The sequence below is a fragment of the Pogona vitticeps genome, chromosome 4 (genome assembly GCF_051106095.1).
Source record: "Pogona vitticeps strain Pit_001003342236 chromosome 4, PviZW2.1, whole genome shotgun sequence".
Taxonomy (NCBI): domain Eukaryota; kingdom Metazoa; phylum Chordata; class Lepidosauria; order Squamata; family Agamidae; genus Pogona; species Pogona vitticeps.
This window is the reverse complement of record NC_135786.1, coordinates 69,746,836-69,773,503: the sequence shown is the minus strand read 5'-3', so window position 1 is coordinate 69,773,503 and position 26,668 is coordinate 69,746,836. Positions and strand designations below refer to the sequence as shown.

The 26,668-nt window shown below is 39.3% G+C and overlaps 1 protein-coding gene across 4 annotated transcripts in view; it reads left to right on the top strand.

Moving 5' to 3' along the window:
• GLIS1 (GLIS family zinc finger 1) overlaps positions 1-26,668 on the top strand; it is a 240,837-nt gene that overhangs the window by 154,529 nt on the left and 59,640 nt on the right. For all 4 annotated transcript variants that reach the window (XM_072997638.2, XM_072997639.2, XM_072997640.2 and 1 more), the window contains one exon: positions 25,852-26,013. In XM_072997638.2, coding sequence (XP_072853739.2) covers positions 25,852-26,013 — 162 coding nt within the window. The remainder of the gene's footprint in view (positions 1-25,851; positions 26,014-26,668) is intronic.

The following is a 26,668-nucleotide window of genomic DNA, read 5'->3' as shown; positions in this document are numbered from 1 at the left end:
CCTCTTCTAGTTTACCACCTGAATTATTAGCATCACACTGGTCCAAAGTTTCTGCTTCACCTGAAGCCATTTCTAGTATTGGAACATGATCAAGGGGAAAGTCAGTTAGGGAATAGATTATAGAGAAACACACTGTGAATGGCACAGAGTTTGGCATCCCTCTCCAACGTGACTTAACTTGCTCTAAAAACTCAAATTCGTTTCTCTAAGAAAGATGGCTGGGACAAATTTTTAAGCAGATCTGTTCTCTAATAATCTAAAATGCAAGGAATTAAATAAAACGAATCCTACTATCGCTGTAGTTTCATGCTCTGTAACTCAAAGATTATTAGCAATTCAGTGTTGGAGACAAGAATATTCCTACAATAGTGATTGTGACTGGGTTTGTTAGAAATTTAAAGCAGCTCCTCTCTTTTGGCGGAAAATGGCGACTCAGCCTCTTTTGAAATATTAACAGATTTATTTGGTTTAACGTTTGGTGATTCCACAACAATTTCTACGGGTTCAAAACAAGTGAGATCTGGCAACTGTCCAAAGTGTGAAGATGAGAACTCCCTCTGTAAATTGGCAAGGTTCCTTGAGGGGGTGGTCGAAAACATTCCCGGTCAGTGGGTTGCCTCTTTGGAGCACTCTGAACCGCGCAAATTGTCCCACAGCAAGGGTGTCTGGCCCAATCTCCCTCTGGTGGTGGTTGGCTGGAGGATTGGTCTGGTTGGATCACCTTCCTCAAGTGACCTGGTCCCTGCGGAAAGACCACAACTGTCCATTCTAGTGCCTCTGTTGATGTTCCCTTTCTCTTTGACAAGTCAGGATTAGGCAGTAATCCTCCTATCTTCAAATTCAGGAAATCTTCTGATAACCCGCTTACTGTTTCATATCTCTGTTCACCTTTTTCTCTCTCTCTACTTTTCTCCTCTTTCCTTATCTCTCCCCTGGATATACTAAAAACTCTCCTTCCCCTTTCAGCTTTTATGTCCTCCTCCCATACTGGTATAATTAACTCCTCCTCCTTTTCTCCTTCTCCACCAGACAGATTTCAACTTTCTCTTCTCTTTCTTCTACAATCAACTCTTCCCATTCTATTATTTCCCTCTCTCCTATCTCCGGTGTCTCTATTCGTGAGGACAGCTCACTCTGTTCCTTCTCTCTTTTTCCTATCTCTCTTTCACAGTGACCCCAGACTGTTGTACAAGCTTGTGCAACAGTATGCTGATAGCCCTTTTTACTCAGAAGGAGGTTTTGGGAGGTGGTGATTTCGGTGGTGATTTTCACACATTACATACATATTTAATCTTTTAATTGGCTTTTATTTTCCATTCCTGGTAGATCATTTAATTTCTAATAATTGGAAAGGCAAAGAACTACTCAGGAAGCTCAGACCGAAAACTTTCAAGTCCCTGCTTGTTCCTGCAGCTTGATCATTTGCATTAGCAAATCACTATACAGTACATTTAACCTATATTTCAGTGTTGTGTATATTTCTAACTTTTTTTTGTAGTGGTGTTGTCCAGTTTTACCTTGGGGAAGAGCACCTCATTTCGTTGCACCCACTTGTGAGTGCAATGACAAATAAATTTCTTATGTCTTATGTCTATTTTGATGTCAGGTTGAAATGTAGCTGTGAGCAACTTGGATCCATGATATTGTACATATAACGTAGGTGCTTTGTTTTACAAATATGGTTGCAATATCTGTAGCATTTGAGTATATAAACATTTCAATAATGTTTGTATAAAATTGTGTCTCTTTGGGAGGTGTTCTTCTTTACTTGAAAAGGTGCCAATTGTCCTTCTGTTGCATGAAACAAAGACAATACATGAGCCCCCGGTTTTTATATTTTTTTGTTAAAGGCAATCTAAACATGCAACTATATCTGTCATCTCTGTTAGTTTTTGTCTATCTTGAGCCCACTGAAGCAAGCAAGTAAGATGTTTAGTATTTAATTAAAAGCATAAATCTGAAGCAACTGTTGGACAGGAATGCGAATCCTCAAGAATGGTGGCTAGGCCTAAGCTTTTAACATACCATCTGAAAAAATCTGACTTTACAGCAGCATCTGGGAACTGTCTTTATGTTTCCTTTATCATTTTAATTCCTTTCGCATGGAACAACACAATTTGGAAAGGGTGGGGGCAGAACAATGGCATGTATTGTATTATCTGAAAAGCACTGTAGTTGGAAAATGCTTGCTTCTCCAGGAACCAGAGAACTTCTTCTGCACTTATCAAGGGCCTGCTGTTGGTCAGAAGGTCAGAAGGAAGTTGGATCAGTGCAAATTAGTAAGAATGCAGCCTAATGTTTGCAGTATTAATGTCTGGAAATCTTACTCTTCTGCTCCTTTCAGTGTTTGGCCAGGGGATTGTAATTTTGCATTAACAGAGAAATATGGATAAAGAATCTGTTTGAATTATTAAAATATAAAAAGGAGATTCTTAATTGCTAATCTAAATTAGCACCATATAAATTGTTGGTTTAAGCTGCAAGTGGGCAAAATACAGCCCCCAAATTTTGGAAAAGCCCCATATCCTCCCATAACTCCCAGAGGCAATAAAATAAACAATGGATTTTTCGGCTCTTGAAAGCATAAAAACAGAAGTGTGTGATTGTGTGTTGCGACTTCAAGTCCTCCCCATAACCAAAACATCAAATCTAGGAATGGATGTATGGTCATTTTGTATTTGACTACTTTATATATATACTTTATACAGAATTTCACCCGAAGCACTCCCTGCCAGGGCTGGTAATGGCTAAAGATGGCCAAATATATATATGTAGCCACTACCAGCCCTGGCAGGGAGTGCTTTGGGTGAAATTCTGTCTCCTCAGTATCCCCAAAGATATCCTGATCTAAGCCCCAGATTTAAGGGAAACAGTATAATTACATGAAACCACTTTTAGGACTTGTTCCTGGGACTTGAAATGCCGTAGCAAGGAGATGTTAAGAATTAACAGTTCCATAATGAAAGCCCACTGCTAGAAGGAGAGTTTTTTGTTTGTACATTGAGTATAAAATGGATAATATCAGACAGGTGAATGCCTGGTGTCATCCTTGTTGGCACATTGGTGTTCTCCGGAGATCAATTTGAGGAAACATTTATTCAAATTAATCACATGACCTGATCCAATTCAATACATAGGGTATGTACTGTGGATTTTTAAAGTTTTCTCTTCCACTGATAGCAGAGAATACAGAGTTTCATATACAATACCGGATCAAAGAAACTGCAATAGTAAATGTTTCTGTTAGGAACTGGTTCTGACACATCACAGATACACAACAATAAGTTCCTTCACAGCTAAATTACCAGCTATGGAGTTGTAGCCAGCAGCAAAAATCAGGTCGCTGTGACATTTCCTCATTGTACTAAATTAATGTTTCCATTATCTTGTTTATGATCTCTGTTATATCACCCGTACAAGTCCCTTTCCTCGTTTCACAAGGGCATGGATATTTGTTGGGCATGAATTAGGATGAATGTCCAACATTTACTCTGTAAACCTCTTGTGAATTTTTTTTACTTTTATCTCTGCTTCCTATTTCTTTCTCAAAATGTAAGCAAATTATTATGTGGAGCTGGCCAAACAGGTTTGGCAAAGAGATTAGTTGTTTTTTGTTGTCACTTTAGATGTTCATATAAATAACCAGAGTGAGGTTGTATCTAGGACATCTGTGTCAACAGATACTATATGTAAACACAAAGCTTAGAAACACTTTTTCTGGCCAGGGTGGCAGTGCATATGCTAGTGGCCATCTCAGCAGAGCTTTGTATAGCCTTTGTTTGCTGTGTACAAGGAGCCCAGTACAGGTGGGGGACTTACATTTCTTGATGTTGGTTTCCCTGTTCTTATTCCCAACTTTGCCAAGTGTAGTAAGGCAGATAATATGTGACTCTCCAGATGTTCGATGGAAATGCCCATCAATCTTACTCAACATCTGGATTCCAACATCTGGAAGACCACATGCTCCCTATCCCTGACATATGCAAACAGGTGTTGAACACATAGTCATTGACTGGATCTAGCTGCTAGGGTTACATAGTTACATCTCTAAACATAAAATCAGAAATAGCATTAATAGTTTGAAAAACTACTGGAGAACTTGTCGTACATATTACATGCAACACATGTAAGCTCACATTGTGCACATAAATGATGATAGTTTTCTTATTCACCATTTTTTATTCTACTTTGAGAAATGTGACATTTGGAAGTGAATGGCATGCAAGAATGCTGTAATCTAATAGCAGAATCCTTTCTGGTTATATTTCTCCATTTAGCTGCTGCTCTTTATGGTTTGCTTTCACCCGAAGTGCCTGCAGGCTGCACTCTTATGTTTAAGGGCTGTGATTTTGTCATGGTACATTCTGAGGAAAAATCATGGATTAGTCATGGTTTTTTAAAACATTTATGAAGAACTTAAGAAAATCACAAAAAGTCATCACTATTTTGTTCTGTGTGTCCATATACACGTCATACTATGGGACATCTGATGGCATATTATTTTATAAATTTTTTAATGTACCCATATGTCAGAATAACTATGCTATGTGCCGTTAAGTAAAAACATACCCTAATAGGACTTTGAAAGTAATTGAGATATTTATAAAGTGACTGGGTAGGACCCTCATAGGGCGGTGGTTAAATTGTAGTATATCTGCCAACTCTCTGCTCATGACTTGGGTTCAATCCCAGGTAGCCAGTTTGAGGTTCACTCAGCCTTCTATCATTCTGAGGTTGGTAAATTGAATTCCCAGTGAGCTGGGTGAGGGGCAATGTACAGCCTGCATAATTAAATTTTGGAACAGCCAAAGAATGCTTTAAGCAGTATCGGGGGGTGTATATAAACAGCCTGCTTTTTTCGCTTTGCTTTTTCTAGTTCTAAGTCCTAGTCCATCACTTGATGGACATTTGGTATCTCAGAGTGAGTGTAGCATGGTATTTTAGTTCAAATATTAAATGTTCCCAGCTATTTTTCCACTAGTAGTTTGTTGGAATCCTGTTTTGGCATGTAGGATGTTAACGTTTGAGCATGTTGTCAATTAAAACATGTGTCATCCCATGTTTGTAGGCTGATATGTATGTTCTCCGTAGACCTCCATTTTATCCTAGCTGCCATCCTGTGAGATTGTCTAAACTGAGTTGTTGTTGTTTAATTGTTTAGTCATGCCTGATTCTTCGTGACCCCATGGACCAGAACACGCCAGGCCCTCCTGTCCTCCACTGCCTCCTGGAGTTGGGTCAAATTCATGTTGGTCGCTTCGATGACACTGTCCAACCATCTCATCCACTCTGTCGTCCCCTTCTCCTCTTGCCTTCACACTTTCTTAACATCAAGGTCTTTTCCAAGGAGTTTTCTCTTCTCATGAGATGGCCAAAGTATTGGAGCCTCAGCTTCAGGATCTGTCCTTCCAGTGAGCACTCAGGGTTGATTTCCTTCAGAATTGATAGGCCTTCTCCAGCACCACAATTCAAAGCATCAATTCTTCAGTGGTCAGCTTTCTTTATGGTCCAGCTTTCATTTCCATACATCACTACAGGAAAAACCATAGCTTTGGCTATGCGTACTTTTGTTGGCAAGGTGATGTCTCTGCTTTTTAAGATGATGTTTAAGTTTGTCATCACTTTCCTCCCAAGAAGCAGGAGTCTTTTAATTTTGTGGCGGCTGTCACCATCTGCAGTGATCATGGAGCCCAAGAAAGTAAAATCTGTCACTGCCTCCATATCTTCCCCTTCTGTTTGTCGGGAGGTGATGGGACCAGTGGCCATATCTTAGTTTTTTGATGTTGAGCTTCAGACCATTTTTGCACTCTACTCTTTCACCCTCATTACAAAGTTCTTTAATTCCCCCTCATTTTCCGATCTATTTTTGCAATCGCTAATGCGATTGCATTGTGATGTTTTGAATGGGAAAACATCGCATTGCGATGATCGGTAAGCGTTTCGCTTACCAATCTTTGCATTGCGATGTTTTTAGAACAGCTGATCGGCGGTTCCAAAATGGCCGCCAGGTGCCCAAAATGACCGCCGCAAGCATTTTTGTGCGGTTTCCTCACTTACCAAGGCGGCGAAAATGGCGGCGCTATGGAGGATCATTGAGTTTTTGCCCCATAGGAACATTGAGTTTTTGCCCCATAGGAACGCATTAAACGAAGTTTAATACGTTCCTATTGGGGTTTTAGTTCCGGAACGGATTAACATCGCTATGCGGGGCACCACTGTATGCTCTACTTATTTCAACTGACAGAACAGAACATTAGTGGTGGTGTTTCTGAAATTCTAGGATTTCTGTTCCTAGAGGTGACCTAGAATCCCCCAGGCAGACTTCAGGAACTGTAAGAGGACAAAGAAAAACAAAAACAGATGTCATTGTTTGTTTTCTTCCACATGCATTGGCTTGGAACAAAGGAATGCTCCTTCAGTCCCACTGCTTGTTGGGAATCATCCTACTGTACCATGGCGAGAGTTTGCTACCCATTAAATTCTATATGGAGAGCCTCTCATTGAACTACCCTCCCCATACTACACTAGAATGATTCTCAACTAGCAGTAAAACTGAAAGGGTGTTTCCTTCTTCCAAACCAATGCATGTGGCTCTAGAAGGACATCTCTTTTGCCTTTTTCTTTCTCCTCTCACAGTCTAGGATTCTTGGAAACTTCTGGGACTGGAAATCCTAGAATTCTCAAAATTCTGCTCTTACCTATTCAGAAAATAGATACATTTGAAAAAAATTTAGTAGCCTATATGTTTGGTTACTCAGGAAACATATTTTATGTGAAATTTAGAAATGTATTTTTCTTTTTTGTTTCTGTCAGCTGCATCAGGTGTGTTTGCAGGGAAGCAGTTTTTGCACATCTGTGTGCTAATTTGTATACTGCAGATAACTCATTGTTATTGCTGGATTAAAATTCAGGTGTCAAGTTTAGGGAAGAAAAATATCTGAGAAATAAAGTTTGGAAAGGAAGAATGTGCTTCCAGCCTGAAGACAAATAACAAAAACAAAAAAAGCAAACGAATTAGCAAATTAGAGAGCGTGAAAAGAATGCTTGCTGTGATAATCAGATACTATCAGTATTTAAGGAATTCCCTTTTTAAGTAACATGTTGCCTGTAATGTATACTTTGGCTTTGAGTATCTTCCTCTTCCCCTTCCCTACCCTGTACTGGTCGAAATCCTGTTGCTTGGCATAGTAAGTTGCAGCTAGAGTAAGTCCATTGAATTAACGGAATTTGCTCATCAAATCCCCACTCTTTCAATGGACCTATTTTAATTGGAACTTACTATGCCAAGCAACAGGATTTCAGTCTTTGTATTTTAATTTGGGAGAATGGTCACTTAGCAGACAAATGCAATGTTTTCAGGTTTATCAGTGATGATAACGTTTAACCAGCATTGGTTCGTTCAGATGAAATAATTAATGCTAGCGAAGTGAAGTGATTATCCTGGGCAGACATCTGATGCTTGGGTTTGATTGTAAAGTACAGAATGACCTCTCGTATATTACATATTACTTTTGCTATGGAATGCTGATAGTATCTCTTCAAACAGATATGTGTTGCAGCTGGGAGAGTTTTTAGTAGATAAGTTTTGCTTTCTGGAAAGGGATATAGGAACACAAAATGGTTCTTGAATAATATTAATAGTAGCAGACAGAAAGTATACTAATTATCTACTGAATTGTATGAAGGTTTGTTTTTCTTTACAAAGAACCCATGGTGGTTATATAAATGGCCATTATGACTCAACAAATTAAATCCTGCAATGCATCTTAACTTTTTTCAAGTTACAACCATCACAGCATTCCTCTAAGTCTAAAGTACTGTAGACCAGTGGTCCCCAACCTTGGCCCTCCAGATGTTCTTGGACTACAACTCCCAGAAACCTTCACCACCACATCTACTGGTCAGGATTTCTGGGAGTAGAAGTCCAAGAACATCTGGAGGCCCAAGGTTGGGGACCCCAGCTGTAGACAATGATGAAGCCAATTCACTAAAAAGCAATTAAAACAGAATGTTAGCTATCGCAAAGAGCATAATTTAGTTATATTAGGGATACAGTAAAATATCAATCCTTCACCCAACATTGTCCCAGGTTCAAGATATATTTAAACATTTGTCACACAATATGCAGAGAATAATTGTACAGAGTGCTGTCCTCTGAAGATGCCAGCCACAGAGACTGGCGAAACGTTAGGAAGAACAACCTTTAGAACATGGCCAAAGAGCCTGAAAAACCCACAACAACCATTAGATCCCGGACGTGAAAGCCTTCGTGAATACAATAATTGTACAGTTAAAAAATGTCTCAATCATTGAATTTGCTAAAGAAAGCTTGGAGTAAACATACCTGTTTACACATATTCAATGGATATTGTGCAACAGAGCAAATCAGCATTTCATAAAACAAGTTAAAAAAATGGGGGTACCCCAAACAAAAAATTACACCTTTGAAACTGGACCTTGAATCAATACTAAATCCGGCACAGATGTAGCAGACAATCTGCTCTTGCTGTATGCCAAATTTGGGGACATGTGGGCAAATGGTTTTTGAGTTATGATTTTTAAAATGTAAAACTGTTTCTCCACCCCCCTTCAGACATCAGTGACCTTTCTGTCTGTGGATTAAAAACAGATCAAATACACTGAAAAGACTAAACTTGCTTATCTTGAAAGATAATGGTTATCCCTGCTGTTTTTTTAATTTGGAAGGAATCCAGGATGGGGGGAGGGTAGTGTTAACTTTGAAAAAACCCATTTGAGAGGAAGTAAAACTTCTGACTTTCTGTCTTTCTTATCAACACCAGCATTCTAAACATAAAGGTTGTTGCAAGATTGAGAGTGAAGAAGGGAGATCTGAACTTTTGACCCTGCCAAGTTAAACACTCTCAGGAAGAGAACTTTTTAACTCCTTCCTGGCAGACATTTACAAGGACTCAGGATGGTGTTCATAGGACAGTCCCCGACATACTGATCAGACCTACACTTGCTTCATTTCAGCATAGTGGTTGCACAATGTGCCTTGAGGTCCCAGCCAAGCTCTGTCCCTCACACATGAGAGTCTGTCCTCACATGTGATTCTTGAGGGTTCTGACTGGAATCAAAAGAGCTGGAAATGATCATTGTGGGTGCAGGGAGGAGGAGGAGGTGCAGCCCTGTGCAGAGGGGGGCGGAGTTGCGTGTGCTCGTGCAGCTGCGCACCTTAGAGGGAACCTTAACTGTGTTATTTCATTCCATATTGTGAAACAGATTGAGACTGAAAGTATAAATGGATTGCCTCATTTGAAAGTTGGAAGATGGTCATTCAAGAACTGGTGTTGTGAAGGCTGCTTAAATCTGTGCTCTTCTTTTCAAATGCTGCCAGAAAGTAAGAACAAAAAATTATAAGGGCACAACTAGATGAGGGAACTTGGAGCAATTCAGGTCATGTTTAAATCCTCTTGTCTTTGGTATGAATTATTTTATCTCGCACTTGAGGAATCCTTCCATTCACACGGGGAATGTTTCTTGTCCTGTGACAAGGATTCAGACAACATTTCAGAACACTCCAATTTCTCCCCCTTTCTATCATTGCCATCTCTACCCCTTTCCCCTTTCACAGCTGTTATTTTGTGGGTTCCAGCAACAACATCCGTTTTTGTTTCATTTAATTAATGACACAGCTCTGCAGCAATACATCAACCTAGCATGGATAGTCTCTTATATTTAAAATAACACTGCATCCCTTAGAATATTTTTAAATGTGAGAAGAAAATAGAGAAGAGGGTCCACCATCCTTTCTACTGTCACAACTCAGTCCATACATTGCAAGGTCGGCACCGAAGGGAATGCTGCACGGCTCTGTTCGGGACCAAATTAAGCAACCACACAGACTGCAGAACAGGTGTGTTCCCAATCGCACCAAATAAACTGCAGCCCTAGAGCTGTGCCAGAAAGGAGTAAAACAGCTTGCAGAAGGGGTGGGATGGATCGCTCTTACTTAAAACACGTGTGGTCACCAGAAATAGGACAAACCAAACTGCACTAAAAGCCAACCAGATAGTGAGCTATATACTCCTCTGATCACCCCCTAAGTTAGGTAAGCAATTATCTTGGCTAATCTCTGTCAGTTACTTTTAAGGCATGATTCTGATTCATGCTCAGACCAGAAATCATTAAGTGTGTCCAGTGTAGTTTGGCTCATTGAAACTATGACACTCTAAATTAAGATATGGAGATAATACCTAGTATAAGGTACTCAGTGCCCTCCTAAATGCACTTAACAATACCACATGAGCGATCAAGACAAAAAATCCATTTCCATTGAATAAATGCATTAAACCCTTCAATGCAGTGCCAGTTTCTGAGTTTTATATTTAATTTTAGAAGCCAAAACCAAAATGTTTTAATTTGACATTATTCCAAACATCATGCTAATTTGTTCCAGATGTCCCCACAGAGCAAAATGCTGCAATTTTTGCATAGAAAGCATGTGCTTCAATGATTTATTCCAAAAGAGCTTCTATTTTACTGCATTTCATTCTCTTTTCAATGAAGCACTTAACAACATGGTTCTCTTTAAGGCTTTTATTTAATCATATGGATATGATTTTTTCAATTTACGTTTTTAGTCCTTTAGTGCGGTGGCCATGGGATGTTTCTTAAACTAGGCATATTAAATGCACATGTCAAAAGCATCTTGCATGCAAGTCCAAAGCACTTTCTGTTGCAGAAGCTTTCACGAAAGGTAAAATCAGAATCATGGTTTTTTGTTTTGGCTCAGTAGTGGGACAGATAAAAAGTACTATGAAAACTTCATTGTTGTTTTTCCTTTCCAAAATATTACATAATCACATGTGACAATAATGTAACCTCTTTTGGGGGGGGGGGTGTCGAGTATTTTTTTAAAAAGAATATTACATTGTGAGCATTTAAGACATGAGGACGAGAGGGCCGGAGAAAAACTCAGTAAAAAAATGTTTAGTTGTTTCTGGGCTGATGTTCAACATTTCATTTTCAAACCTATTTCCATTGAGCTACATTTACAGTTTTTCTCTAATAAGATCTTGGAAAACTTTGCAGAGAGATGCTTCCTTCTTTTCAGTGTTTAAGTAGACACTATGGACTGTGCTATTCAGTCATTCTGAATTTGATCATTGTGTCAATATGTGTTTTCCAGGTATCTATTAGGATTCCTTTCCCTTGCAACTTCTCAATTTATCATTGTAAAATCTTTCTTTTAATATAGTCATTCACTCCCAGTTCTGGGTGACCTTGATATTTTCTTTTATGCTTTGGATGCCCATGCATCTCGGTATTTGTAGACTCAAATAGATGGATCCTGAGGGAGAAAATCTGACAGCCTGTTATGGCAGTTGTGTAAATCTGTTGTGGCGGCAGCAGCAGCAGCAGCTATTGACATTGTTATTTTACACTTGTATCCCATGCTTCCTCCACTGTGCTCAAGGTGGCTACTTTCTAGACAACGGATGGGGAATATGTGACTCTTCAAATGGTCTTGGCCTGCAGAACCAATGATCCTTCAGCACTGCCTCTACTGGCTAGGGCTGATGAGAGTTGCAGTTTAATACATTGGGACATATTGCCCTCTTCTGTTCTAGACTTTCTTTCTTCATACCTCATACTTTGAATGTAAGGTAAATGTAAAGGTTCCCCTTGACATTTAGTCCAGTCATGTCTGACTCTAGGGCGCAGTGCTCATCCCTGTCTCCAAGCCGTAGAGCTAGCGTTTGTCCGTAGACAGTTTCCATGGTCACGTGGCCAGCACGACTAGACATGGAATTCCATTACCTTCCCACCATGGTGGTACCTTTTTATCTACTCACATTTGAATGCTTTCGAACTGCAAGGTTGGCAGGAGCTGGGACAAGAGACGGGGGCTCACTCCGCCACGTGGATTCGATCTTACAACTGCTGGTCTTCTGACCTTGCAGCACAGAGGCTTCTGTGGTTTAACCTGCAGCGCCACCATGTCTCTGCCACTGTGAATGTAAATCATGGTAAATTTTGGGATGGGTAGCAGCAGAAATAGCCGATAATACTTCATCCACTGTTGCTAGCTACCAATCACTTGTTTTCCACCTTTATATTTTGCTACTTTTCATATAAAATGGAAAGTAAGGAGCAACATTTTGATGGAGAAAGTGCTAGTGGGTTTGAAATAATTGAAGAATGGTGGCATAACGAAGTTAATGCCCCAGCACTGATCACATTTAACTTGGATGCAGAGTAAAACCAGACTGCCATGACAGGCATCCTCACTGCCAGCCCAATAATCAAATGCTATGGCTTAAAAAATTACAGTACAAATTCATCTTGCATCCCACATGATGTTTCTAAAACTGGCCTCTGAAGTAATTCCTGCTTGGCCTAGAGGATTGACCAAATGTGAATTATTCACAGTAACTATATAGTCTTAAAGTACCATATCACTTTAAATATTGACAAGATTTCATTCATTACAGAGTACATTCACTGCAAATACTCAAATCCATTAGGAAGCAGAGAGATCTTGCTCAAGCATGTCCAGCTTATATGATCCAATTCTTTATGCTTTGGAAGACTCCAGTCAAGTTTTTAAGTACAGTACCACACTTTCCTTTGTAACAGAATTTCCTTGGAAAATGGCTTCGATTCCTTTGTTGAAACTTTAGATAGTCCCAGCTAACCAGGCTGCTTGCGTAAATACCCTGTTTCACTTCCTTTGTCAAAGCTTGGGACACAAGTCTTACGGGTAAACAATTGTTCCCATCAACACAGACTTCCTGGGAGAGTCCCTGTTCGTAGGAGACTTTTCGCTCCTGGGAAGTCAACAAAAGAGCAGAAGTTTACCAATGCATCGATACTCCGGCTGCAGAAAAATAAAAAATAAAAATAGAAGGGCGGCCATGAGGCAATAATAATGACCGCCTTCTCCAGTGAATTTTTTTTTCAAAAAAGTATCAAGAGGATTGTATATACATGCCATACCACTAAGGAATATATTGAAATGCCACTGGAACAAAATACCAGAAGCCTCTTGGCAGGAGGAAATGTTCCGGAGTTACACTGCTGGTCAGGAAAGTGATTTGTTAATGGCCATGTGTCATATGATGAGAAATTTATGCCACAATGTAACGGGGGGGGAATAATTTGGGATCATTTGGCTGGTGTGACTACAGACTTAGATAACCAACTGGATGAAAATCGCTCATGCAGGAAAGCCTGTTTTGGTAGTTTCCCAATAGCAATCATGTATGTGTTTTCTCCTCTGTGGGTAACAGTGAACCTTTGGGGAAGACAAATGTTATGTGTGGGCAAATTGAATAGGTCAGTCAGGACCAATCAATTCAGGAAGGCAATTTTAAACAGTATCCCAGTTAACAACCAAACACTGCTTTGGCCTTCAACTTCTGTTTGGAATTCAAATCCACAACTTTGCATTAAGGTGCCACAAATCATAAGGACACAGGACACTGCCTTATAGTGAGTCAGCCCTGTACAGTGGTGCCTCACTTAGCGATGTTAATTCGTTCCGAAAAAATCGCTGCTAAGCTATTTCCCATTGAAATGCATTGAAAACTGGATAATCCGTTCCAATAGGAACGAATTGCTGTCCTTAAGTGAAAATTACCATAGGAAACATCACTAAGCAAAACACGGTTCTCCAATTGAAATGCATTGAAACCTATTCAGTGCATCTCAATGGGGGAAAAATACAACAACAAATTAAAAAAGAGTCAGAACAAAGTCAAATTTGGTTAACAAAGGGTTTATTAAGTGCACTTTATGATTTCAAACATTTTAAACAGTAAACTTTAACTTTATAAATAACAGAAAAACATTTTAAAAACAGCAAACATGAGGCTGTTTAAATCATCATTAAGCGAAACAGGGGACCCAAAATTTAATCGCTATGCAAAGCATGGTCCCAACCATCGCTAAGCAAAAATCACCCATAGGGACCATCGCTAAACGAAGCGCAAAACGCTCCAAAAAAGTCATCGCTAAGCGATTTCATCACTAAACAGAGCACCCGTTAAGCGAGGCACCACTCTATTGTCAACTGTAAATAGCAGCAGTTCTCCAAGGTTTGGGGCATCTTTTTTTTCCTAGTCCTGATGGATTAATCATATATTTATTCAATGTCTCAATCAGAATTCCTTTATGCTTTCCTTTCCTTTATAGAAACCAAATGGGAAATACTATTATGCATTTTTACTGAAAGACAGCCTCTGCTTTATGCAGTTTTTAAGCCAACATGCCCACCCAAAGCTATGCAGTGGCTATGCAGTGGCTGAAATGCAACACTGCACATTGCACATAGCCTGTTAGCGTCTGTTAGGCTCATCATTAGTTGATGCATCAACCACAAGCAGTTGCAGCAGTCACAAGCAGAAAATGTGTTGTTCCCACAAAAACTAGGATTCATAAACCAAGAATGAACACAGGGTTATGACTGTAGCATATGAAGGGAGAAACAACCAGATACTGTACTCAGGTTCATTATGTCAAACTTGTCCATTTCTGGTTTGTTCAGATGCTTTAGCTAGTGAAAAATTGCATGCAGGAGTGAACAGGTTAAACCAGATCTCTACAAATCCTGCTTTACCAATCTGTGGAACTGCATCTATGTATAGCAAAGAAGAAGAGGTTGCTGCCTGTATCCAGAGAGGACAATTTTTTTGTTATTTAAGAAATAACAAAGGTCTTTTATTTGTGCAGAGACATGAATTAAGGTGGTGTATGGGAAAGTATAGGGGAAATGGTTTTATGAAGAAGGGGAAATGGTTTTATGAAGAAGGCAGAGGAGACAGGAATGTAAACCTAGCTATTTCAGTAACTATTCTGTTTTGAAGAGAACCATTAAACCTTGTCCAACACCTGTAGAATGAGATTCAAAGAAAGACACTGTATATATAGGTTAAATATTACTGAAGTTATGGTCTTTAGTCTTAACCAAGAGAATTAACTGAAGAATACAAGGACTGCAAAAAATATTTTAAATGTAGTTTAAAGTTTGTGGTTTATCTCATACAAATATACATAATAATCTCATAGTGATAAACTAAATATTCCAATCTTTTACCTTTTTGGAGACCTCTTCCAGAATAAAATGTGTTTCTCCTTCTTTATCTTACTTTTTCTCACTGTCTGATTTGCTTTCATCTGCCTTTTCCTCAGTTCCATCAGATTTCATTGTACAATAATGTATTGCAGTGGACTTTTTTCAATTATGTTTGTCCTTTGCTTGATGCTATAAAACTCCAGATGTTTGAGGACTTCATGTTTTGGATATTCTTTTCCTTTATTTTGCTTTTTTTAAATAACATGCTACACATGTGGTATTTTGGTAAGATGTTGTGTTACGGTAATCAGCCTGCATTTTCCTCCTTTTCTTCTACTTCTTTTCCCTTTGTTTCTTTTGGTATATTAGTTACAATAGATTGGGAACTTTTCATTATCAAATCTCATTGAAATCAACGAATGGAATGGGGCTGCACAACTGTACTTCATTTTAAAGGAGTATGTAAGGTAGTTTCCATGGTTTGAATCTGGATGCATTTTTACCACCATTTTTGGGGAAGGGGAACTGGAGCTCCCCAAATCCCCCACCTTGATATAAATTATACGCCATAAAACATCTGGAAGTCCATATTTGCTATATATGTTGCAGACATTACTAGGCTATCAGGCCAGTGATGTGACTGTGTTAGTATAGGTTAGTTCTGGATCTGTACATTTTATTCTTATTTGTTTGTGGATGACCTACACCTTTCATTAATACAGGTAAGTGTGACATTGTGACAAAACATTAATTTCAATTGAGATATTAAATTATAAGAGAGAAATCGAGAGCCAATATGGTATAATAGATAAGAGTGTTGAACTACGACTCAAAAGACTGGGTTCAAACCCCCTCTTTCCTGTGGAAACCCATTGGGAGGTTTTGGAAGAAGTAGCCATGTTAATCCGTGCTAGCATATCAGGCAAAAACAAAGGAAAAATAAAAAATAAAGAAGACCAAAACATTGTAGCACCTTAAAGACTAGCTGCTGTATTTTAATGTGAGGTTTCGTGGACACGTCCACTTCCTCAGACATCTATTGGGAGGTGGTAGTTGTAAACCACACTATGAACATGTCACATATCTTGAGTACTCCATAAGGGTCACTGTAAGTCAGAAGCAATTTGATGCACATAACAAAAACTCCTGTGAGCAGTCACATTAACAGGTGGCATGTACAGAACTACATATCACTGTTCAATATTGTCAAAGTAAGCAGTGACAATTCATTGGGGAGAGGATGGAATCAAGCAGCCATTTGTATGAATGTTGGTGCATGGTAGGGCTGCCAAGGGTGTTTTATTTCGAGGACGATTTCTCATTTTAGATTACAATGCAGTGCTATGGAACACAACATGGGGGGATTTACAGATCACAAAACACTGTAGGAAAGGTGTTAATTTTATCATGAACCAGTTCTGGTTGTGTCTAACTGGAGTGACAGGTCTGTTGTAGGTCGGAGTTCTTCTGCCTCTTGTGATGAGTGTCAAGTGTCCAAGTCCAGTCTCTAAGAGTCTGGGATCCCAAAGCAGTTGGATTCATCTCTTGTGTCCCCTTTTTTCTGTCAAAAGATGGCAGATGGTGCCTCAACACAGAACACCGGTATGTCCCCTCGGTTCTGCTGAGTTCCCTCCTAGAGGTGAAGGATGTTTTATTGATGCTGGAATTGTCATCACCAGCAGTGCAGCTGAGCAGAAGGTGGGGCCTTGGGCACTGGTCCAGTCTGTGGTTCTTAGTCAAGAATCAGTGGCAGTTCCCTGCCCCATTTTCCATTATTTCTTCAAAGTTCTGGCTCCCATCGTATGTTCAGGCTGGCAAATGTGACTTGACCCAGGTAAGCAGGGCGTTCAGGATGCCACCGCTTAACCTACCAGTTCAGGGCATTGATTTCCAGTCCAGGGGCATGACCCACCATGTGTAAGGTCCCATTGGGACAGCCACGTCCATCCTCTTGTTGGCTCCATCTGTACCTCCTTCTCCCTCTGTAGCCCTGGTTTCTGGAGGCATGGAAAATGCAGAGATTGGCCCAAGCCCTTCATTATCAGCCTCCGTCTCACACATACATATTATATTTGCAGAACCAGGCCTTGTGTCCTTTCCTTGAAATAATTCTGATATTTATTGCTTTTCAACATGTTTATTTTTTACAGAAGCTTTAGAGTACTATTCACATGCCCGTATTTTCCTTTGAAAAAATTGTGAGCAATAGAATGCATTTAAATGCTAGCCAATTAATATTTGTCATGTATTGAAAGTCTTGTAATTGCTTTGGAGGAAGAAAGAACATTTCATAGTGCTCAGAAGAAGCCCAGCTATTTTGAGCAGACAGAAGACTTCCTATTGATAGCTATAAATGTTTTGGGAGTGAAACATTTCACGTTTTCCATCTGTAGGCTGTCTGAGATGTCAACAGCCAATATGACCTGCTGTTTCCCTTGTAGGTCTATAAATAAAAGGTAGCTTGTTTAACTGATCTTGCAGCTGAAAGCAGAGGTGTGCATTAATGAGCTTTCTCTAATGGCACACTGACTCTATTTACAGCACTGCCACTGTGAAGCCTTCTCTTTTACAGTCATAACTCATTTCCCATGAAAATGTGCTCCATTCCACCTTATGGCCCAAGCTGTTTAGTTTTCTCACTGGTTTCTTCCCCTTCCCAACAACTGACAGTTATTCTAGACATGACTGCGATGAAGTATCCTGAGGAAAGCAGTCAACATTTGATAATATACAGTATTGGCATATGTTCTCATTCCTGAACTATACATTTATGATGTGGTATGAAAGGAAAAAAAAGGAGCAATGATAATTTATCATATATAAATGCTTGTGACATGCACATAATTTGATGTGCTTAGAATCCTTTGGGTGTTCTTTTATTTCCAGTAATAGCTCTTTCCAGGAAGTACATGGCAATGAGACTTGTAAGTTTTAAGACCCTTTATTATTGCAAGTAGGAGAAAAAAATTAAACATTTTGTGAAAGGAAGCTTTCCATATTAAAAGTATCATATGTTCAGAGTTTTGACAGAAAGGGGTAACAAAACTGATAACAGATGAATCTGATTTGCCCACAGAGTTGTGAAACCTTGTCATTTCAGAGGTCTTGTCAGATATGTATATTTCCATGTTTACCCATTGACAATGACATATAATTGATTTTTTCATCTATGGAAAATTAACATATAGATTTATAATCTGTGGATAACACACTTATTTCATAGAGTTTGAGAGATTTATTTAGCAGTGTAACATGAATATATCAGTATATTATAATGAGTTTTTACTAATGGGTCTTGCATGTATATGGATTGCACAGGGTTAAAGGTGTTTTATGAAGTTTGGTGGTTCCAAAATAAGCATATATGATGTCATAGAAAGGAAATGTGTTTACTCAAGCTATGATATGAAGAAAAATGTAATCAATTTAGAACTATATTGAACAAACACACACAAAAAAGAGTCACTGTTAAGCCAGGTATCAGTCTTGAGGGGGATAAAAGAGAATTAGATGAAGTGACAGATTAATATCAGATAATTTAAATATTATATCATTAGTTCTTATACTATTGTTAGAAACTGTATTAAATTATTGTATATATACTGCATATTCTATTAAATATGACCAATAATTTCCATGGTAAATAATATGAAATAAAAATATACAGATTTCACCACTGTCATAGTTTCTGCACAAATACATATGACAATTATCATCCTAACTGAGCTGAAAATAATGGGACCATTTTCACCAAAGCTTTGAACAGCTCCACCTTTGTGATTTTTCAGGGGAAACTTGAAAATATGCAGAAGGTGGGGTAGGTGGGACTCGTCAGCCTGGGAAGGCAGCCCATCTAGGAGAAAGAAAACTCCGATTTCAAACCTCCACTGCCTTGTGGCTATATCCACTGATAGAAAAGGCTTCAGGAGTTAACCTCGAACTGGAGTCCCGGAGACAGTTTGTGTCGTTCTGGCAACTCCTGCGACATCGCTGGAACCAGTTGTATTGGCTCTTGCCTTTCCATTGGACTATTTCAGCGATGTGGAGAGGGGGGATTTGCTGCTTGGGTAACAGCCTATCCTCCATATTATTTCACCCAGGCTTCATGCTCTGGAGAGGAAACTCCAGCTTCGCATACAGCGTCAAAGTCCTCCATACAGAGCATGTTAACATAGTTTCTCGAGACTGAAGGATGCCTATGATTCATACATACAGATTGAAGGATAATAAAATGCAGTAAATGTTTCCATCTCTCTGTGATGACAAAGTGTAATCTCAGTAGCATAATCAAGTAGGCAAATCTGTCTGGTCTTGATGCCATTGTTTGGTTAGTATTGCCTTTACTCTGAACTACCATCTGGCAACTGCATGATGACATTGATCTTCTAAAGCAGGGTAATGACATCATTTTTCTGAAAATGGTAAAAAAAAGCCCAAGTTAAGCAAAACAAGTGATACAAAACAGCAACTATTCATGTAGGAAAATTGATTGGCAATCTGTCTGTGAATAAGATATAAGGTTGTTGGGGAGAGAATTATACATAGTCTGATGTAGTGGATAGAGTGATGAACTAGGACTCAGAACGCCTGTGTTTGAATCACCACTCAGCCATGGATGTTTATTGGAGTGTGTGGAACTTCTAAAATCACTCCTTAAATATCTTACCTTGCAAGCCCTATTAGGATTGCTATAAGTCACTTCCAGCTTGACAACACATAATGACAGCAACAACAATGAGGGAATAGGCCATGAGGCACCTTCAGAACATCTGTATATAAACCATTCTGTGCAGCTCTTGTTGCTGCTGTTAAAATTTCAGAAAACAATATCTTTCTCTGTATTAAACTCACATTACTATAATCTCCCTGATGCATGGTAATTGCATTGTTATGAATGTCTGATTAAAAAGGATCACTCTTAGCATTTTTGTCTGGAGACTTAGCATAATAACTGTAGCATAGTAACTGTAGTCTTGAAAATCTTTTCTTTATTTCTATTTTAAATGATTGCCCAGAATTGTTTTTGCAGCATGTGTCAAATGCAGAACAGGCAGTGCAGAACATTTAGTGATTCGGGTTTAGATCCTCTTATGTCAGGGGGCTTCTCTTCAACATCTGTATTTCATGGCTTTTCTCTGATCCTCTGGTATGTTTCTGTATTGTTTTCAGTGGAGTTGTGCCAGAACTAGCAATGTTTTTCAGCAGCTAGGGAAAATGATGCCCATACACTGCATAATTAGTTACACTAAAGGAAACGGCAGCAGAATGGCTGTCATCAAATCTTAGTGCTGGAAACAACACAGTGGATCATCAAGCCCCTGGGTTGCCAACTGGCAGGTCTCGAGGCAGATGTGGCACACACAGTTTTGTATAAGGAGTCATAACCTTTTATATACATGTTGTATATAACATATATATAATGCTTTACACACACACACACACACACACACACACACACACACACACACACACATTGAACTGTTAAAATCTGTTTAGGTGTCATGTTACTCTGCACAGTCAATCTAGATATTAAGAGGAATATGTATTCCCTATAGTTAATCTATTTTTCAGTCCTATAGTGGTATTTCCTCAGGAATGCATCTCTCAGCCATCAGACTTGCAAGTTATATCTCTGTTTACTTTCCAGTGATGGATCAGTCAATTTACAAGGCTGAAACAAAGCATGCTACATGCACGATAAATAGGTGGGGAAAATCATGTTCTCGGACACGTCTTCCTCTCCTTGACTAGGGAGCACCTTTTCTGAAGACATGTTGAGTGGATCATCTGGTAATTTGACCTTAATCTCTCTGATACTCAGAAACAATGTGACCTGCATATATTTCATATGTATATTATTCTGTTTCCACCCAATATTTTTTCTGGAATATATAGCAGAGCACAAGCCATTCTATTTCTGGGGGGATTTTGAGGGAACAGATTTGTCCAACTCAGTAACCTTACTGAAGCCAGCTATGATCCTGCCAAGTGCAAATGTTATCTGGAGAACAGAGAGACTCTTGAGAATATCCAAATTTATTTCTCCAAAGGAATCCAGTTGACTTCTCTGTGGTAGGATACACAGTGCCTACAAACTGCCAACAGAAGCTTGTCTGGTAGTCACAAAGAAGGACAGTTCCACTAGGTAATGAGTCTTAATGCTGGGTTTTAATTATGGCTAACAGCATCTTCAAATATAAGAAACATCCTAAAGATTGCAGGAAAAAATGTAATTGAAACACTAGTACTGTCACTGAACGTATGAATAGGGGGAGGTAGTTGTAAGGAGAAAGAGAATTAAAGGAGCTAGAATTGTGATATTATTTAGAAAGGAGAATGGGAAGAGTAGCATAATAAAGTTTGTAGGGCTCTAGACTGGAGCTTTGCTTTTTCAGATTTCCATATTTCTAATTGAGTTCAAAAAACACCAAGTTTGCCAAGGCTGCTGGACAGGCAGCTGCAGATATTTTGTTTTGAAAGCAAATTAACAATATTTGTACCTCAGATTGTCTGTTGTTGTTTTTTAACCTGTTTTCTAAAATATGTGCTCCAGTCTCTGGACCTTGTTCTTTACCATATATTTATTTACTTTTTATCTGGTATTACTGAAAGCTTCATTGGCATCAAGAAAGTCTCAAAATATTCCCAGGGGGAACTCTTTAGCCAAATAAAATTTCTGAGTCACAGGTCAGTTTTTAAAGCAATTTTTTTTTTTTGGTATAAAGTTGGCAGTTGATGCAGGTAACATTTCAAAGCAAAATGTGCTGCTTATATACCGCCCCATAGTGCTTCAAGCACTCTCTGGGCAGTTTACAAGTTAATTATGCAGGCTACACATTGCCCCTCCACCCAGCAAGCTGGGTACTCATTTTACCGACCTCGGAAGGACAGAAGGCTGAATCAACCTTCAGCCAGCTACCTGGGATTGAACCCCAGGTCGTGAGCACAGTTTTGGCTGCAGTACAGCGGTTTAACCACTGAGCCACGAGGTAACATTTCACTGTATGTTTATCCCTAAAACCTAGTCTGCCACACAGACTGAATGAGCAGAAACATATGAGATTTGTCCTCTAAATCGTTATTATTGGGACTTTGTAACTATTCCCTAATTTGAGTATCATTACATATGAAATAAGCTTGCTGAATATTGGATTTATGTTTATAAAATTATTCTGACAGAAATGAATGCACCTCATGAACAATTGGCTTGAACTCATTGGTTCTTCGCATTTCTTCGCTGAGGCATGAATTATCCCTTAAACAAATTATCTTTCAAACGCTAAAGCATCAGGATGGCCACATTGAGAGCATGATGAAGTGAGAAAGGCAATCTTGTTTGCGGTGTTGGCTTATTGTCTGATGGTATGCTGTACATTATGAGACAGGAAATCTTATTTTACTATTGATGTAAGTATCCCCATCCTGTCTCTTTATCATCTAGGTACACAAAGGAATTAACAATGAAAAAATGATATACCTGTATATAAAAAAGAAATCAACAAAGCTTCAGGAAGAACTTTCTGACAGTAGGAGCAGTTTAACCATGGATTGGATTTGGAAAATGGTACACTGCTTTTCACTGATGTTTTCTTTTAAACAGAGGTAGAATGGCCACCTATCACAGATGGTTGGATCTGATGACACTTAGGGTTCCTTCTAGCTCTGCAATTCTGCAGCCATAGCTGTGCAATGTGATTTTGGTCTTTGTCCTGTTCAGCTTCCAGACAGAGCAATGAGGGAGGGTGTGATACCTCTTGACACATCTTCTTTCACTTTGTTAAAGACTCTTTTTCCTCCCTCCTCCCCTCCCCAGCTAAAATCCATAGTATATTCATTTCAGAAACATCTCTGTCTTTTTCTCCCTCTTCTTCCAGGAAGCATCTCATAATACTGTAATCTGTTTAATTACAATTTTCTTACAGTAAACTTTACCTTTTGAAAAAAAAATGTCTAATGCAAGTCTATGGCAGTCCCAACCCCTCCCCCAATTATTTCAGCTCAAAAAGCCCCCTTATGCCCTTTGCAGGTTGTGAGAGGCAAACTGCAATATTTCATGAAGCTTTCAGCAACTTGCCATCCCCAAATAGCACCTCAAATTTTAATTTATTAAAAAATATTTTGAGGACTACTAGAGGGTGCAAATGGGCTTTTTAAGTTAAAAGGAAGCAAAACCATTTTTAAAGGGAGGGGGAGGGAAATGCCCTTGAGAGTCTGCTGCTGGACTGAACCCTGCTTTATTTTGCTGCTCCTGTGATAAGAAGGAACTGTGAGGCAGCACAAGAACACTACTCATAGATGATAAGCCAGAATTGTCATCAATAGTGGGTCAGTTTTGAAGCAAGTCAAGTCTTTGTGATCTACGTATACCAACTCTATACATAGGTAAGGAAATTTCCCTCTCATTAGCAGAAATTGAGTAGTAAGTCACAACCAGACTCGAGTGAGTCTGTTGAATCAGTATAACTTGTGGAGGAGTTGACTCGGCAAATCCCTGCTGATTCAATAGGCCTACTCTAATTAGAGTGACTTACTGCCGATTTTTAGCCATTGAGTTGGGAGATTCTTATATAGCCTCCCCAGCGTCCCTCCCATCCATATTCGTACAACAGACTGTATGACATGCTGTGACTCAGCACCAAATTGCATCACTTTCTGTATAAAGTCCAGAAGATATATGGCAACCTGAAGTCACTGCTAACACTTTTGGCTTTTGAATACTTACAGCTACCTTCCATTAGGAATCCAAGCACAAATGCTCAACAATAAATTCTACTGAGTTTGATAAAATTACTTTTTATAACTGCATCTGCCAGAATCCTTTAGCTAGTATGACAGATGGCTAAGATGGCTAGGGATTCATGAAACTGTAGGTTTTTTTAAAAAGCCACTTTGAAAACCTCTAAATAGGTAGGATTGAGTATAAGAGGCACTGCTTTGCCTGAGGGTATCCAGTGAGTTCCTCATGTTGAGCTCAGATTTCACTTGGGGACTTCTGTGAACATGCATCATTTGCTTGACTAGAGTATTTCACAAAAAAAAAATTGATGTGTTTGCTTTGCTGCTCTTTGAGATATATTTAGCATTTATGCTAAGTCAGTCCTGTCCTCTCATTTTAAGAATCTTATCTCACCAGATCTACTACATTTGTGGCCTGTACTGTTGGTAAGGAATAGTTTGTAGCACAGTGCAATGGTACATTTTAAATGCAAAACTTAATTTTTGAAATTGCAAAGTCAGTTTTGCATATTTTGTGCAACAGTAACTCTTCCTCTATATATTTTCAGAAGAATTGATGACAGAATACAGTACAGTATTAGATTGGAATAAAATCTCCTATATTTTGGGGAGGGCTGTAGCTCTGCATTAGGATACATGCTCTGTATTAGACACGAGCATTTCATATTCATATCTCAGGGATATCAATACTACCCACAGGGGCCACAGGTTCCTCCCCTAGAACTGGCCGAGCTACTCACCGGGCTCCACGTGGCACTGGGGTGCTTTGGTGGCGGCAGTGGCATGCCAGTCCTGGCAGGAGCCCAGCCAGCTCTTCCCTGCCACAGCTGACCACACATCGGCTGAGCAAGGAGACTCCCCATCCCACCTCCACACTGAAGTGGTTGGCTGCATGGGGAAGGGTTGGCTGGTCTTGTGCCACAGGCCATATTTGTGTCCCTGAGATATGAATACATAGTGTCCATCTCTATATGGAAAAAATGCCATGTCCAGTACAGTATGTAATATACAGGTGGAATGCTTGAGAAAGAATAGTTGCAAACTTTATCACAGTCCCATACACTTGTATATTAGGTTATTATTTTAGTCATGGCCAGCTTTGCAATTGGCTGATGCAACTGGATGCTGTGGTAATGTACGGAGGATACAAGTGGCTGTGCTGGGAGTATGCTCCTTTAGTTCACTAGCTTCCTCTGTGCATGGATAGCATGTGAACATTTCTGCCAGCACAGTTCATGACTGGAGAGCACTGGGGGACATTCCAGGTGTGTTGCAGGTTGTTTTTACAATGTTTCTACAGTATATTTTCTGGTTCTGTGATTTTTCTCTCTCCTCTTGTGCTGAACAACACTCCGTAGGGTGGCTGACAGAGTGGTGGAACATAGTGGCACAGTTTTGCTACCCCATTGGTGAAACATGAAGAATCTCTAGTTTTGAAATTGGTAAATGATTATTGCAGCCCCATTAAAAGACTATTTCACCTTCTTGTATACACGATTGAAGATATGTCAATAAACATACTGGACATGAAACATGAGTTTGTACAATGAATTAAAGTGTAACATATGCGTTTATGTGCTCTTGATCTTGGTATTTCATTAGGATATGTAGTGGGGCCATGTTTCTTTCTGTCCCCCATCTTGTAATCTCTTCTGCTCTACTGTGTTTCATAGTTCAAAATATCCAAGTAATTTCTCTGTGCTTGGCAGCCAGTAGTCTGATTGGCACAGTAACTTGTGCATCAACAGGTCATGTTGTTCATTATGTTAAAGAGAACTCCCCACCTAAGCTGAACATTTGTTCTTTCTTAATATCTAATCTTCTTTACTTAAACCGTATCCTGAAGCCTTAACACTGTACAGAATGCAGTATTACTGACCTTTATGCCATGCATAGTGATGGATTAAAGCATTAGAGCAAAATGTATTTTAACCATAAACTTCAGCAGATGTTCTGAATTCTGCTTGATTTGTTGCATGTCCAGTTTGGATTTTTTTTTCAAGCACTGTATTCATTATAGCAGGATATGGTTTATTTAATAAAATTTTACAACTCTTTTTATGGCTCTATTGCAGTTTGAAGGGTGCAACAAAGCATTTTCTCGACTTGAAAACCTTAAGATTCACCTTCGAAGTCACACGGGCGAGAAGCCTTATCTTTGTCAGCATCCTGGTTGCCAGAAAGCTTTCAGCAACTCTAGCGATCGAGCTAAGCATCAACGAACACACCTGGATACTGTAAGCATGACGTCTTTCTGTCTGATACTCCATGCAGTGCAGCTTTTATAGTGGGGCATTCCATAAGAAGAATACAGGCTTCTTTTACTCTGTGGCATGTTAGTAAACCCTAGTGGGGAAGGAGAAAGATGAGAATGAGCTCCAACTTATTCCTGAGAACAATTGTAAATTTTTAGAAATAAAATGTGGCAAATATTAATAACATGTCCAGAGATTCTGCATGCACCTCAGTTTATTTATTAACACATTTGTTTCCTTATAAATATAGGTGCAACTATATGACCCAACTATTCTGATCTGGCTCAGTCTAGATGGTGCTAAATAGGGTTGCCTTGTGGCGTGATCCATCATTATGATCCCCATGCAAGGATCAACCACACTGCACATCAAGTGACCCTATTTAGCAGAATCTAGACCAGGGGTCCCCAAACTACGCCCTGTGGGCCACATCTGGCCCGCCTTGTCTTTTTATCCAGCCCAGCAGGCAGGCAGGTATGTGCACATGTCTTCCTTCAGCCCTAAAAAATGTGGAGCATATATGATGTGGCCCTCCCACTGAAAAGTTTGGAGACCACTGATCTAGACCAATCTTCTTTCCCTTTGAAGGGAAAGAAAATAAAAACAAACAAACAAAAAAGATTTCTCCTCTTGTCTT